Source organism: Pangasianodon hypophthalmus, chromosome 2 (genome assembly GCF_027358585.1).
Source record: "Pangasianodon hypophthalmus isolate fPanHyp1 chromosome 2, fPanHyp1.pri, whole genome shotgun sequence".
NCBI classification, from domain to species: domain Eukaryota; kingdom Metazoa; phylum Chordata; class Actinopteri; order Siluriformes; family Pangasiidae; genus Pangasianodon; species Pangasianodon hypophthalmus.
The window spans coordinates 6,653,521-6,666,572 of NC_069711.1; the positions used below are offsets into that span (position 1 = coordinate 6,653,521).

At 43.4% G+C, this 13,052-nt stretch overlaps 1 protein-coding gene across 1 annotated transcript in view; it reads left to right on the top strand.

The window, feature by feature from the left end:
• Positions 1-11,950: 11,950 nt before the first annotated feature.
• The window catches only part of LOC113526859 (odorant receptor 131-2-like), a 1,301-nt gene continuing 199 nt past the window's right edge, over positions 11,951-13,052 (top strand). The window contains exon 1 of the mRNA XM_034312185.2: positions 11,951-13,052. This exon is cut by the window's right edge and continues 199 nt beyond it. Coding sequence (XP_034168076.1) covers positions 11,951-12,880 — 930 coding nt within the window. The 3' untranslated portion in view covers positions 12,881-13,052.

Sequence of the window (13,052 nt, forward strand, 5' to 3'; positions counted from 1 at the left end):
GCTGGCCTGTTAGGGCAAGATGATATCCATCCCACTGGGGAAGTTGCTGTCGGGAAGTCCCAAAACAGGCCTAGTTTATTAGCGACAATCCAGAGCCAAGGCCAGGGAGCAGGCAAGCAGTCTAAACTGACTATATGCTAGCTGCACTGAGTCGTCACTCAGGTTCCAAAATATTGAGACTGTGTCTGTTCCCTGAGCTAAACAAAAATGTAGAAATACTCAGAAAGTTTGTTTTAATAACCTAATTAACATAAAATTAAATCATACCAAATGCATAGCCAGCACCATTGCTCTGAAGCTAGAGCTGTTAAATATTAGATCTCTTACATCTAAAGCACTTATTGTTAATGAAACTATTACTGATCTTTATACCAACATAACATATGAAGCCACAAAAAATAAGTCTACCCAGACGATTCTGCTAATTATTATTTACAGACCCCCAAGGCCATATACTGAATTCCTTTGTGAATTTGTGGATTTCATGTCTAACCTGGTTGTTTCTTTAGACAAAGCATTCATTGTTGGAGACTTTAATATTCAGTTTGATAACCTAGAAGACCTTCTGAGAAGAGCGGCTGTGTCCATTCTAGATTCAGTAGGGGTTAATCAGAACATAACAGGACCCACTCATAGTGGTGGTCACACTCTTCATGTAATACTAACATTCGGATTAAATATAGAAAATATAATCACATTTCCGCAGTCTGAAGCTATCTCGGATCATTATCTCATCTCATTTAAAATGTGTCAAACATACATTCACTTCAGCAACTGCACAGAGTTTTATTAGTAATCTCCCAGAGTCAGATCACCATCTGATCCCGAAGAACTTGACCAGGCAACTGAATGCTTAGAATCAATGTTCCCCTACACGCTAGATAAGATGGCTCCACTTAAAAGAAAAATAATTAGATAGAAAAATCTAGCACCCTGGTATAACAATCACACATGTCTCACAATCAAAAATTAGAACATAAATGGAGTCAAAATAAATTGGTAGTATTTCAAACAGCATGGTAGAAGAGCCTTCTCAGCTATGGAAAAGCATTTAGTGCTACTAGATCAATGTATCTCTCCACCCTAACTGACGATGAAAAAATAATCCAAGATTCTGAAAAATGTGATTGTGAAAAATAATGCTAGATTCTTATTTAATACCATAGTAAAATTGACTAGAAATAAGATCACAATAGAAACATGCACACAATCATTATATAGCACCGATGACCTCATGAATTTTTTCAAAGGTACAATTGAAAATATGAGTCAAAATAATTTATTACTAACCCTGTAGATAATAATAAAATGATATCAGATCAACAATTAAAATGTTTTACTGCCCTTTGAGAGATCAAAGGTTTGTTGATGGTGGAGTGGATGGCCACTTTATGTCTAAGTTACCTTCTGGCTCTCCCTTTTAGTTATGCTGTCACAGCTAGTCTTGCCAGAGTCCCTGCTTGCACTCTGCACACAAAGTACATTGTCCTTAACCATTATGGGACAAAAGCTTACCTAATAATCTCTCTCTCTCTCTCTGTCAAGCTACACATGCTACTCCTGAGATATCAGTGATCCTGACCCCTTTTCCTCTCCAGACTTGCATTATCCATGCTGATGCCCTACATGCTCGCTGCTGCTGGGGGTGGCCCCATGTCGATGGCCTGAAGATCATTGGGATTGCTGCAGATGGTCCCACTTGGGGACGATGGAGATGGCTTGGGGACCTCCAGGTCTATGACTTCAACATACAACACCACTTTTGCCAACCCCATTACAGTGCGGATACATACCTGTCGGCCCTGTGAGGTAGTGGAGTACCGTTACTGAGGCCAGCAGGAGGAGCATGACAAAGACTCCCCTAGTGTTACTGCACTGGAACTGGACACCATAACAAAGGAACATGTGTCCATGGTTGATCACCATCAGATCCAGCAAGAGATGAACAGTGACCATGTCATGGGATGGGTGAAAAGGTGGTTGGATTCAGGGAAGTGTCCAGAATGGAGCAATAATTGTGCGGTCCTCACCAACTTCTATAAACAAACAAGCAACCTCAGGTGACAAAAAACCACAACAGATTTCAATAATCTAAGCAGTAAGCAATTTCTGTAGGAGTTTATCAGTGTCTTATAGGGTTTAGTTCATTACTGTTTGAGGGCATTCATTTATGCACAGCTCTCTTAAGATCCTGCCACAGCATCTCAATAGGGTTGAGGTCTGGGCTTTGATTTGGCCATTACAACACCTTGATTTTTTTCTTCTTTAGCCATTCAGATGTTGATTTGCTGGTGTGCTTGGGATCATTTGACTGTGACTGCATATAAAGATGGAAAAACATGGAAAGACATTAAGGGAGGAAAAGAGGAAGGATGAGATATATGGACATACAAAACTAGAATACTGTGGTTTTTATTAATTTTATTATCATTTATGCAGGTATTTTCTCAAATATGTCCAAAGAGTCTACAAATTCTACTGAGTTCAAACAGCTCTTCACATAAACCAAAGGTAGGGGCGCTTACTTCTCCTGTGTAAAATATCACTTGTGGTCAGGAATGTCAGTGTATTAATTATCAAACATACTGTCTCCAACCTATTTATTAGGAACAATTTTACCTCTACATATACACATTCATGCAAATGTTCATTCAGCCAATCATATGGCAGTAGCACAATGTATAAAATCCTGCAGATATTGGCCAGGAGCTTTAGATAATGCTCAAATCAAACATCAGAATGGGGGAACATGTGATTTCAGTGATCATGGCATGACTGTTGGTACCAAAAGGGGCTAATATGAGTATTTCGGACCCTGCTGATGTCCTGGGATTTTCATACTCAACAGTCTATAGAGTATACCTAGACTGGAAAACAAAACAAACAAAAGAAATAAACAAACAAAAAACATAAATTGAGCAGCAGTTCTCTGGGTGGAAATGCCTTGTCGATGAGAGAGGTGAGAGAAGAGTGGCTGGACTGGTTTTACCACAGCCTTCCTGTCAGTTAATGTAAATAACTACACAGAATGCAAAACACATCACATTTAAGATGAATGGGCTACAACAGCAGAACCTCTTTGGGTTCCACTGTCAGTCAGGAACAGGAATCTGAGGCTACAGTGGGCACAGGTTCACTGAAACTGGGCAGTTGAAGACCTCTCACATCAACAAGCCGTCTCTACATGCAGAACTGCTGTTATGATCTTAATTGCATATGAAGGATGTTGGGTCTCGTTTGGTAAGTTAAAAACCCACATAGCAAGGTACCATGTCTGTCACACCTGGAATTACTTGAACTTAAAATACTCTATGGGCTGTCACAAAGGGAAAATTTTTAGGGATAATCAGTTCTCAATGGGTGGCAGCCAGGGAGAGGCTTACAGAACTTAAAGATGCACTCCAGCCAAATTTAGCCTTCAGTATGTGTTGTAAACATGACTACTTGCAACTACTGCAATGATGCAGCAGGTTCTATAGCAAGATTTCCCGGTTTGAATACTGGGGAAACCCCCTTCTGATTAAGTATCTTGGAGGTGCATGAAAAATTTCGAAAATTTTGGGTGGGAGGGGAATGGGGAGAAAAGGGGGAAATGGGGGGCAATGCTCACTAGATAACAATATGTTCAGGGAAGAGAGATAGATAGCTAATAAGCAATCACTTTGCTTTGTAAGCAAATTATTGCGATGGAGCAAATGGGTGACTGAAGCGACAGAATAACTCAACGGATGAAGATTTTTTGAGCTTCCCTGCTCTCTATTTTGTACTAAATACAGACAGAATCGCTGTTCAAACTATCTCTTTCATAGTCCTCCGGTTTAACGTCCTGGCTGCAGATGCGTAAATAACCATCATTTTTTATGGTGTATGGACTAGCTATCCTACCTCAGTTTGGCTCCTTATGTTGGGTTGAGCGTGAATGCAACACTCACTGCTTTCCATTATGTACTAAATACAGATGGAATTACAGTTGTCTTTAGCATCTTCTTCGTGGGAAGACCCAGTAACTCCAGCTTCAAATCTCTTTTAAAATCCTCTGCTTTGAAGTGCTGGCTGCATACTCGTAAATATTCATAAATATATTGGGTGGGCACAGGCTTATCCAAACTGGACAGTTGAAGACTAAAAAAAATCACCTGATCTAATTCCAATCTTTCTGTCCAGTTTTGGTGAGTCTGTGCCCATGATAGCCACAGATTCTTGTTCTTTGCTGACAGTAGTGGTACATGATGTGGTCTTCTGCTGTTGTAGCTCATCTACCTCAAGGTCTGATGTGCATTCTGAGATGTGTTACTGCTCACGACACTTGTAAAGTGTACTGATTTGAGTTACTATAGATTTCTTGTCAGCTCAAAACACTCTGGTCATTCTCCTCTGATCTCACGCATCAACAAGATGTTTCAGCCTGCAGACCCTCCCCTTACAGAATGTTTTTTGTTTTTTTATACCATTCTGTGTGAAGTCTAGTGTGGGTGAAAATCCCAGGAGATCAGCAGTTTCTGAAATACTCAAACCAGCCCATTTGGCTCCAACAACCATGCCACGATTAAAATGACGGGGATCACATTTTTCCCCATTCTGATGTTTGATGTGAACATTAACTGAAGCTCTTGACCTGTATCTGCATGATTTTATACATTGTGCTGCTGCCACATGATTGGCTGATTGGATAACTGCATACAGTGGATATAAAAAGTCTACACACACCTGTTAAAATGGCAGGTTTTTATGATGAAAAAATGAAACCAAGATAAATCATGTCAGAACTTTTTCCACTCTCAGTGTGAAATTACAACATATAAACATTAAGTGAAAAACAATCAGAAACATTTTAGGGAAAAATAGGAAAAATTAAAAAAAAAAAGTTATAATAACCTGGTTGCATAAGTGTGCACACTTTTTATAATTGGGTACATGGCTGGGTTCAGAATGAACCAATCACATTCGATCTTATGTTCAAAAGTAATTATCATACAGCTGTCATCAATTAAATTATTCTGATTACCCACAAATAAAGACTAGCTGTTTTTGAAGGATTTTCTTGATTTGTCTTGTTAGTTTCATCTAACTGCTGAAGCCATGGTTCATACAAACTTACAAAGCCTGTATGGTATTTCACTTGTTGAAAGATATTGATCAGGAGAGGGGTACAAAAGAATTTCCAAAACATTAGAAGTATCATGGAGCACCGCGAAGGTCATCATCACAGTGACATTACCAAGAACAGGACCTCCCTCCAAATATACAAAAGGACAAGACAAAATCTTACCAGGGAGGCTGCCAAGAGACCTACTGCAACATTACTGATTACTCTCTGCATGTGACAACAATCTCTTGTATTCTTCATCTGTATGGGCTATGGGGTAGGGTGGCTAGATAGAAGCCCTTTCTCAAAAAAAACATCCAACCTCACTTAAATCAAAATGTCAAAATGTGTTATGAAATGGTTTGATGAGACCAATTTCAAACATTTTTATGTTTTATGGTATGTTTGGTGCAAAAAAAGCACAACACCATATCCACGGTGCAACATGGTGGTGGCAGTATCTTACTTTAGGGCTGCTTTTCTACAGCCAGAACTGGGGCATTGATCAAGGTGGAGAAAATCATGAATAGCTACAAATTCTAGCTGATTTTAGTGCAAAACATTGAGGAATCTGCTAGTAAGCTGAAGATGAAAAGAAATTTCACTATTCAGCACAACAATGACCCAAAGCATACATCCAAATCAACAAAGGAATGGCCTAGCCAGAGCTCAGACCTGAATCCAACTAAAAATCTGTGGGGTGACTTGAAGAGGGCTGTGCACAGGAGATGCCCTCACAATTTGATGGATCTAGAATGGTTTTGCAAGAAAGAGTGGGAAAATATTGCCAAGTCAAGATGTGCCATGCTGATAGACTCTTAGTGAGTGGTGTAATAAAATCAAAAGGTGCTTCATCAAAGTATAAGTTTAGGGGTGTGCACACTTATACAACAAGGATATTGTAAGTTCCCTTTTGATACTACACTCATACTGTGTCGCTAGATGCTATGGGGAAAACTCCTTTTTCTCCAATGACTGAAGCCTTTACAATCACGCAGTGAAACTGCACGGCCATTGGTTCGTGCAGTGCAATAAAGCGAACCAATGGCTCAGCAGCGGAACTGCACGCGCCTATGGCAAGGCAGCCCGCCAGGATGGGAGGAGCCATCTGGCTATATAAGCGGGCATTGTGCCATTGGATCTCAGATCAATTCTCCTTCAGCGACGAAGAGCATTCTCTACGCTGAGCTATGAGATTGAAGCCGCTCGCCGTTGACACGCCTCGCTGCGGACAAGAGCTACTCGTCGATGCCGTCCCGACGTTCTCGCCGAGCTTCGAGCCGCCGTTCAGCGTCCGGCGCCGATACCAGCTCGTCCCCTGCCGCCATCCGGCGAGCTAAACGACGAGCTAAAAGAGCCTTTTTTCTCTAAAGAGCATTTTCCTCTAAAAGAGCAAGCGGTGTTGATATAATGCTGCCCCGTCGTTGCAGCTCGTGCAGCTCCGCCCTGCACGCTGATGACGGCCACTCAGAGTGTGTTTCCTGCCTGGGCCGTCCCCATGTGGAAGCCGCTCTGACGGAGATGGAATGCTCGCATTGTGTGAGCATGAGTCTCTCTTCTCTGCACACTCAGATTGCTTTCTTTTCAGAAAGCGATACCGCTTCTCGTGCCCCCCCTGTTTTCTTCCTCCCGGGGACCTGCGAGGAAAAAACGGCGGGGTAGAAAAGCGCGGTCTGCCACTCGAACCAATCCAACCCCTTGCCACATGGGCAGAGGCCTGGCAGGCCATCCCCTGAGTGTCAGATTGGGTTTTGGGGATTATAAAGCAAGGTTATTCACTCCAGTTCACTCGAAGACCCCCGCGATTCAGCGGTGTGGTTCCCACCTTAGTGCAGAACGAGGACACTCACATCCTACGCTCCGAGGTGATGGTCCTACTGGCAAAGGATCTGAAAGACGCATACTTTCACATCCAGATAGCCCCCACCACAGACGATTCTTGAGATTCACCTTCGAGGGAGTGGCTTATCAATACACGGTCCTGCCCTTTGGGCTGTCCCTGGCTCCTTGCACTTTTACGAAGTGCATAGATGCGGCTCTTTCCCCTCTGAGACAGAAAGGAATCTGCATTCTGAATTACCTCGACTGGTTCATCTTAGCCCAGTCAGTGGCTGAGCTAGTGTCTCACAGAGCCCTCCTCCTCAGCCACTTGGAGTGCCTAGGACTCAGGGTCAACTTTGTCAAGAGCTCATTGTCCCCCAGCCAACGAACTTCGTTCCTAGGGGCAGTCTTCGACTCAGTCGCGCCAGAACGTGTGCTAGCTATTCAGAAGCTCGCAGCTTCCTTCAAAATTGGAGCCATTCGCCCTCTCAAAATGTTTCAAAGGATGCTAGGCCTCATGGCCTCTGCATCACCAGTACTACGGTTGGGCCTGCTTCATATGAGACCCCTCCAGTACTGGCTGAAACCACAAGTGCCGCCCAGTGCGTGGCGTCACGGTTGCCTTCGTGACCCAGGCCTGTGTTGCGGCTCTGGCTCCCTGGAAGGACCCCCAATGGTTCAAAAAGGGCATAACCATGGGCATTGTTCACAGGAGGAAGGTTGTCTCGACGGACGCTTCTCATGTCTCATGGTCGGTCACGGAAGGTCGGCTACACATCAACTGCCTCGAGATGACGGCAGTATGTCAAGCTCTTCAGACCTTTTTGCCAGACCTGAAGGGGCACCACGTGCTAGTCCGCTCGGACAGCATGACAGTGGTCGCCTATATAAATCACCAAGGCGGGCTCTCCTCGAAACGCCTTTTCGAGATGGTAAAATGCCTTTTGGAGTGGGCACATCTCAATCTGCGGTCGTTGAGGGCAGCACATGTCCCTGGCGTGCTGAACCAAGGAGCAGATATGCTATCTCGGAGCAACATCCCCTTGGAAGAGTGGATGCTCCACCCGCAGACGGTTCAGAAAATTTGGGAGGTCTTTGGCAGGGCAGAGGTCGACCTCTTCGCCTCAAAAGACAACTCTCATTGCCCAATATATTTTTCAAAGAGCGAGGATGCGTTGGCCCTTAATCGGCCCAACCTTCTCCTGTATGCTTTCCCCCGATCGCTCTGATCCCTCAGGTAATCAGACGAATCAGGGACCACAAAGACAGAGTCCTCCTAGTGGCCCCGCTCTGGAGAAATCAACTTTGGTTGTCAGAGCTATCTCAGCTGCTTACGGTGGCCCCGTGGCCCATTCCCCTGAGGCAGGATCTTCTCTCTCAGGTGAACAGAACAATTTGGCACCCCCAACCCGAGTCGTGGGCATTACATCTTTGGGCTCTCGACAGGAATCAGTAGATCTCTCTGAAAGTGTCCAAAATACTATATCACAGGCTAGAGCCCCATCCACGAGATGCCTCTATGCCCTTAAATGGTTGCTCTTCTCTGCCTGGTGTGCAACCCACAGCAAAGATTCTATTTCCTGCGACATATCAGGGATATTGTCCTTCTTACAAGAGCTGTTGGACAAGGGCCGCTCCCCTTCCATGCTCAAGGTCTATGTGGCAGCTATAGCAGCTTCTCATGCTCCTATAGCAGGACAGTCTGTGGGTCAGATCAACCTAGTTGTTCGTTTTCTGAGGGGTTCCAGGAGGCTTAATCCGCGCCAGCCCCCTACCGTCCCTGTGTGGGACCTACCCACGGTACTGAGGGCCCTCAAGGGGTCCCCTTTCGAGCCGCTACAGTCTGATTATCCTAGTATGGGCTGACCTCAGCGAACTCAGCCTTCCTGCGGGTTTCACCCGTCTTAACTGGTCCCTCTGACTCTTATTGCTCAAGGCCGGTTTATGCCAATCGTTCCACTTTCATGGCACGGCGTGATTGTATTGGTTCCCTATAGCGACGCAGTACGAGTGTAGTATCGAAAGGGAACGTACTCGGATACTAACGTAACCTCGGTTCCCTGAGATACGGGAACGAGTACTGCGTTGCAGGCCGTGCCATGACGTTGCACTCTCAGAGTCGTCGCTTCAGTCGAATTGACCTGAGATCCTATGGCACAATGCCCGCTTATATAGCCAGATGGCTCCTCCCATCCTGGCGGGCTGCCTTGCCATTGGCGCATGCAGTTCCGCTGCCGAGCCATTGGTTTGCTTTATTGCACTGTACGAACCAATGGCTGTGGAGTTTCACTGTGTGATTGTAAAGGCTTCAGTCATCGGAGAAAAAGGAGTTTTCCCCATAGCGTCTAGCGACGCAGTACTTGTTCCCGTATCTCAGGGAATCAAGGTTACGTTAGTAACCAGGTGTCCTAATCACTTGGCCTGGCTACAGGTGTATAAAATCAAGCACTTAGGCATGCAGACTGTTTTTACAAACATTTGTGAAAGAATGGGCCGCTCTCAGGATGCCACCTGTGCAACAAATCCAGTCGTGAAATTTCCTCGCTCCTAAATATTCCACAGTCAACTGTCAGCTTTATCATAACAAAATGGAAGAGTTTGGGAACAACAGCAACTCACCCACGAAGTGGTAGGCCATGTAAACTGACGGAGAGGGGTCAGCGGATGCTGAAGCGCATAGTGCAAAGAGATCGTCGACTTTCTTCACAGTCAATTGCTACAGAGCTCCAAACTTCATGTGACCATCAGATTAGCCCAAGTACAGTACGCAGAGAGCTTCATGGAATAGGTTTCCATGGCCGAGCAGCTGCATCCAAGCCACACATCACCAAGTGCAACGCAAAGTGTCGGATGCAGTGGTGTAAAGCACGCCGCCACTGGACTCTAGAGCAGTGGAGACGCGTTCTCTGGAGTGATGAATCACGCTTTTCCATCTGGCAATCTGATGGACGAGTCTGGGTTTGGAGGTTGCCAGGAGAACGGTACATGTGCCGAGTGTGAAATTTGGTGGAGGAGGAATTATGGTGTGGGGGTGTTTTTCAGGAGTTGGGCTTGGCCCCTTAGTTCCAGTGAAAGGAACTTTGAATGCTTCAGGATACCAAAACATTTTGGACAATTCCATGCTCCCAACCTTGTGGGAACAGTTTGGAGCGGGCCCCTTCCTCTTCCAACATGACTGTGCACCAGTGCACAAAGCAAGGTCCATAAAGACATGGATGACAGAGTCTGGTGTGGATGAACTTGACTGGCCTGCACAGAGTCCTGACCTGAACCCGATAGAACACCTTTGGGATGAATTAGAGCGGAGACTGAGAGCCAGGCCTTCTGGACCAACATCAGTGTGTGACCTCACCAATGCGCTTTTGGAAGAATGGTCAAAAATTCCTATAAACACACTCCTCGACCTTGTGGACAGCCTTCCCAGAAGAGTTGAAGCTGTAATAGCTGCAAAAGGTGGACCAACATCATATTGAACCCTATGGGTTAGGAATGGGATGGCACTTAAGTTCATATGTGAGTCAAGGCAGGTGACCGAATACTTTTGGTAATATAGTGTATATGGACACCTGACCATCACACCTATATTAGCTTATTGGACATCCCATTCCAAAACCATGGCCAATAATATGGGACTCTTCTGGGAAGGCTTACAAGATTTTGGAATGTGTCTGTGGGAATTCAATTCCCAATTCAGTCAAAAGTGCATTTGTGAGTTGTGACACTTTCACAGGTTGGGCCGGAAATGAGGAGATGGGAGGCAGGCTTGGGACAACTCAAACAGGCTTTTTATTTTTCTTCACTACTTTTGCTTTTCATTGATTTTACTACACATACACACACTTGGCTCTGTGCTGCTCAGCTCTCTCGCGGTTCTTGTCTCTCCCCTCTTTATCCTTGCCACTGCTCACTGAAACACAGAACACTCATTGAAACACAGAACACAAATCCCACACAGGTGTAGATCCTTACTACTCACTTCGCCCAGTTCCACCTGGCATTCACAAACTTAACCATGCCCCCGCCAAAGCAAATGTGTGTTTAATTAGTGTTAGTGTAAACATGTTTTTGGATTTTGTGTTTGTTATATCTACTTGCATACAAAATATGAATATGAATTTAAGCATTGTTTTAAACTTAAAGGACATGCTTTTCGGGTTTTTTTGCAGGTATTTCATTCCAGCCAACCAGGAGACTAAGCCAAGTTGTTGGACAGCCAAGATCAACTGATTAAACTGGTGGAAACAGGTGTAGTTCCTGTTCAGCAGGAATGAAAATTTATAGCCACACTGGCCAGATATGACTGGAAAGTCCTCTTGTCAGGGCAAACATTTTAATACTTTCAAATATACTCTTAACAGACAATACTGCTTCAGGTAATTCATATTTCTATCAAAATCAAGTTAAAAAATGTTAAGGACTGATTAGGTATTTTTTAAGATGTTTTTAGCCAAAAGGTTCAGGAGAATAAAACAAAAATTCTTGCCCCTCTGAACTTGTGTAATATTGTGTAGTTGTAGATTTAAACCACTAGAGGTCAAAACAACCTATTCCACCTGTAACACATGTTGACAATCTTGTGTGTTAAGTTAAAATCAGTCAAACAAAAATACAAACAATGATTTGGAAAGAAAGAAAGAATAAATCAATCAATCAGTTAATTAACTTGTAAAATAAATTGGAGCTCTTGAGGAAAGGGCTTATGGTGATATTTATCAACATCCACTTTTGGCAGTTTTTGTCATTACCACACAGAACACAAGAGTATAAAACCCCCAAGAGTATAAGTCCCACATCTGATTTTCTTTACATGAGGCTACATCTGAAAGACTATATATAATCTTTAGCTCTTACTTAACAACAGCTCATAGAACTTAGCAAGTATAATGTGAATGTAATAAGTTTGAACTCATTTCTTAGCAGTTCTCTGGGTTTTAAATTGCAATGTTTAAATAACTAAATACTCAGCTAATATTTGAGCTCACTCAAGTCATTTGTTCATTTAATTAACTGAACCAGACAGTTTTATACAAAAATTCAGTGAGAATGAATACAAGCCGAGATGCATTTGAAGATGCATTTATAAAGAATTTAATATCGGTTGGATTAGGTGTCATAATAACCTACATCAATGGCATTTTTGTGTATGCCTTTTTCAAAACTCCAATTTTCTACACTGACCCAAGATATATTCTATATATTCACCTTGTCATCAATGACATAATGATGCTTTTCATATCAGTTACTCTGCAAGTTATGTCTTACACCGTACCATTTGTCAATGTCACAGTCTGCTGTTTTCTGCTTCTGGTGGCCTCGACAACCTCAGACAACACTGCACTGAATCTGGCTGCAATGGCCTTGGAACGATACATTGCCATCTGCAAACCGCTGCATCACCCTCAGATCTGCACAGTGAAAAGGACCTACATCTGCATTGGTTTGATATGGCTTCTTTCCTTTGTGTCTGTGGCAACAGATATCATCATTACCTTACTGAACCAACCCATCAGTTTTTTCTTGACAGCAACTATGTGCTATAGCAAGAACCTTTTTGGCTCCAACGAGCACCTCATCAAAACAATCTTTATACAGGCATTGTATTTGTCAAGTGTGTGGATGACACTCATCTTTACTTACTTTAATGTTCTTCAGGCAGCTAATGCTGCAACTACTGATCAGGTTATGGCCAGAAAAGCTCGGAACACTATTCTTCTCCATGGCATACAGCTCCTTCTCTGCATGCTTGCTTATGTCACACCACTTATAAACTATTATTTTTTGGCACTGTTCCCTAAATATAGAAGTACATTTATGTTTATCACCTATCTATTGTCTAATATATTTCCAAGACTACTCAGTCCTCTTATTTATGGAGTCCGAGATCAAAAAATGTTTAAATATGTTAGCACATATCTGGGATTTGGTCAGTTTAGCACACAGGTTAGACCAGTGGGCAAGGAACCAAACTCTTAGCAATAAGATAACAGCAAGCCATATAAGATACTATTCTATGATGTATCTAACTGCTGAGGTAAGGACTACAGTTTGCCCTATTAAGGTTTCCTGTTGGCATAAATGATAATACCTTGAAAGTCTAGCTAATACCAATTACATCATATTCAATTTCTTTGCATATATGGCACTA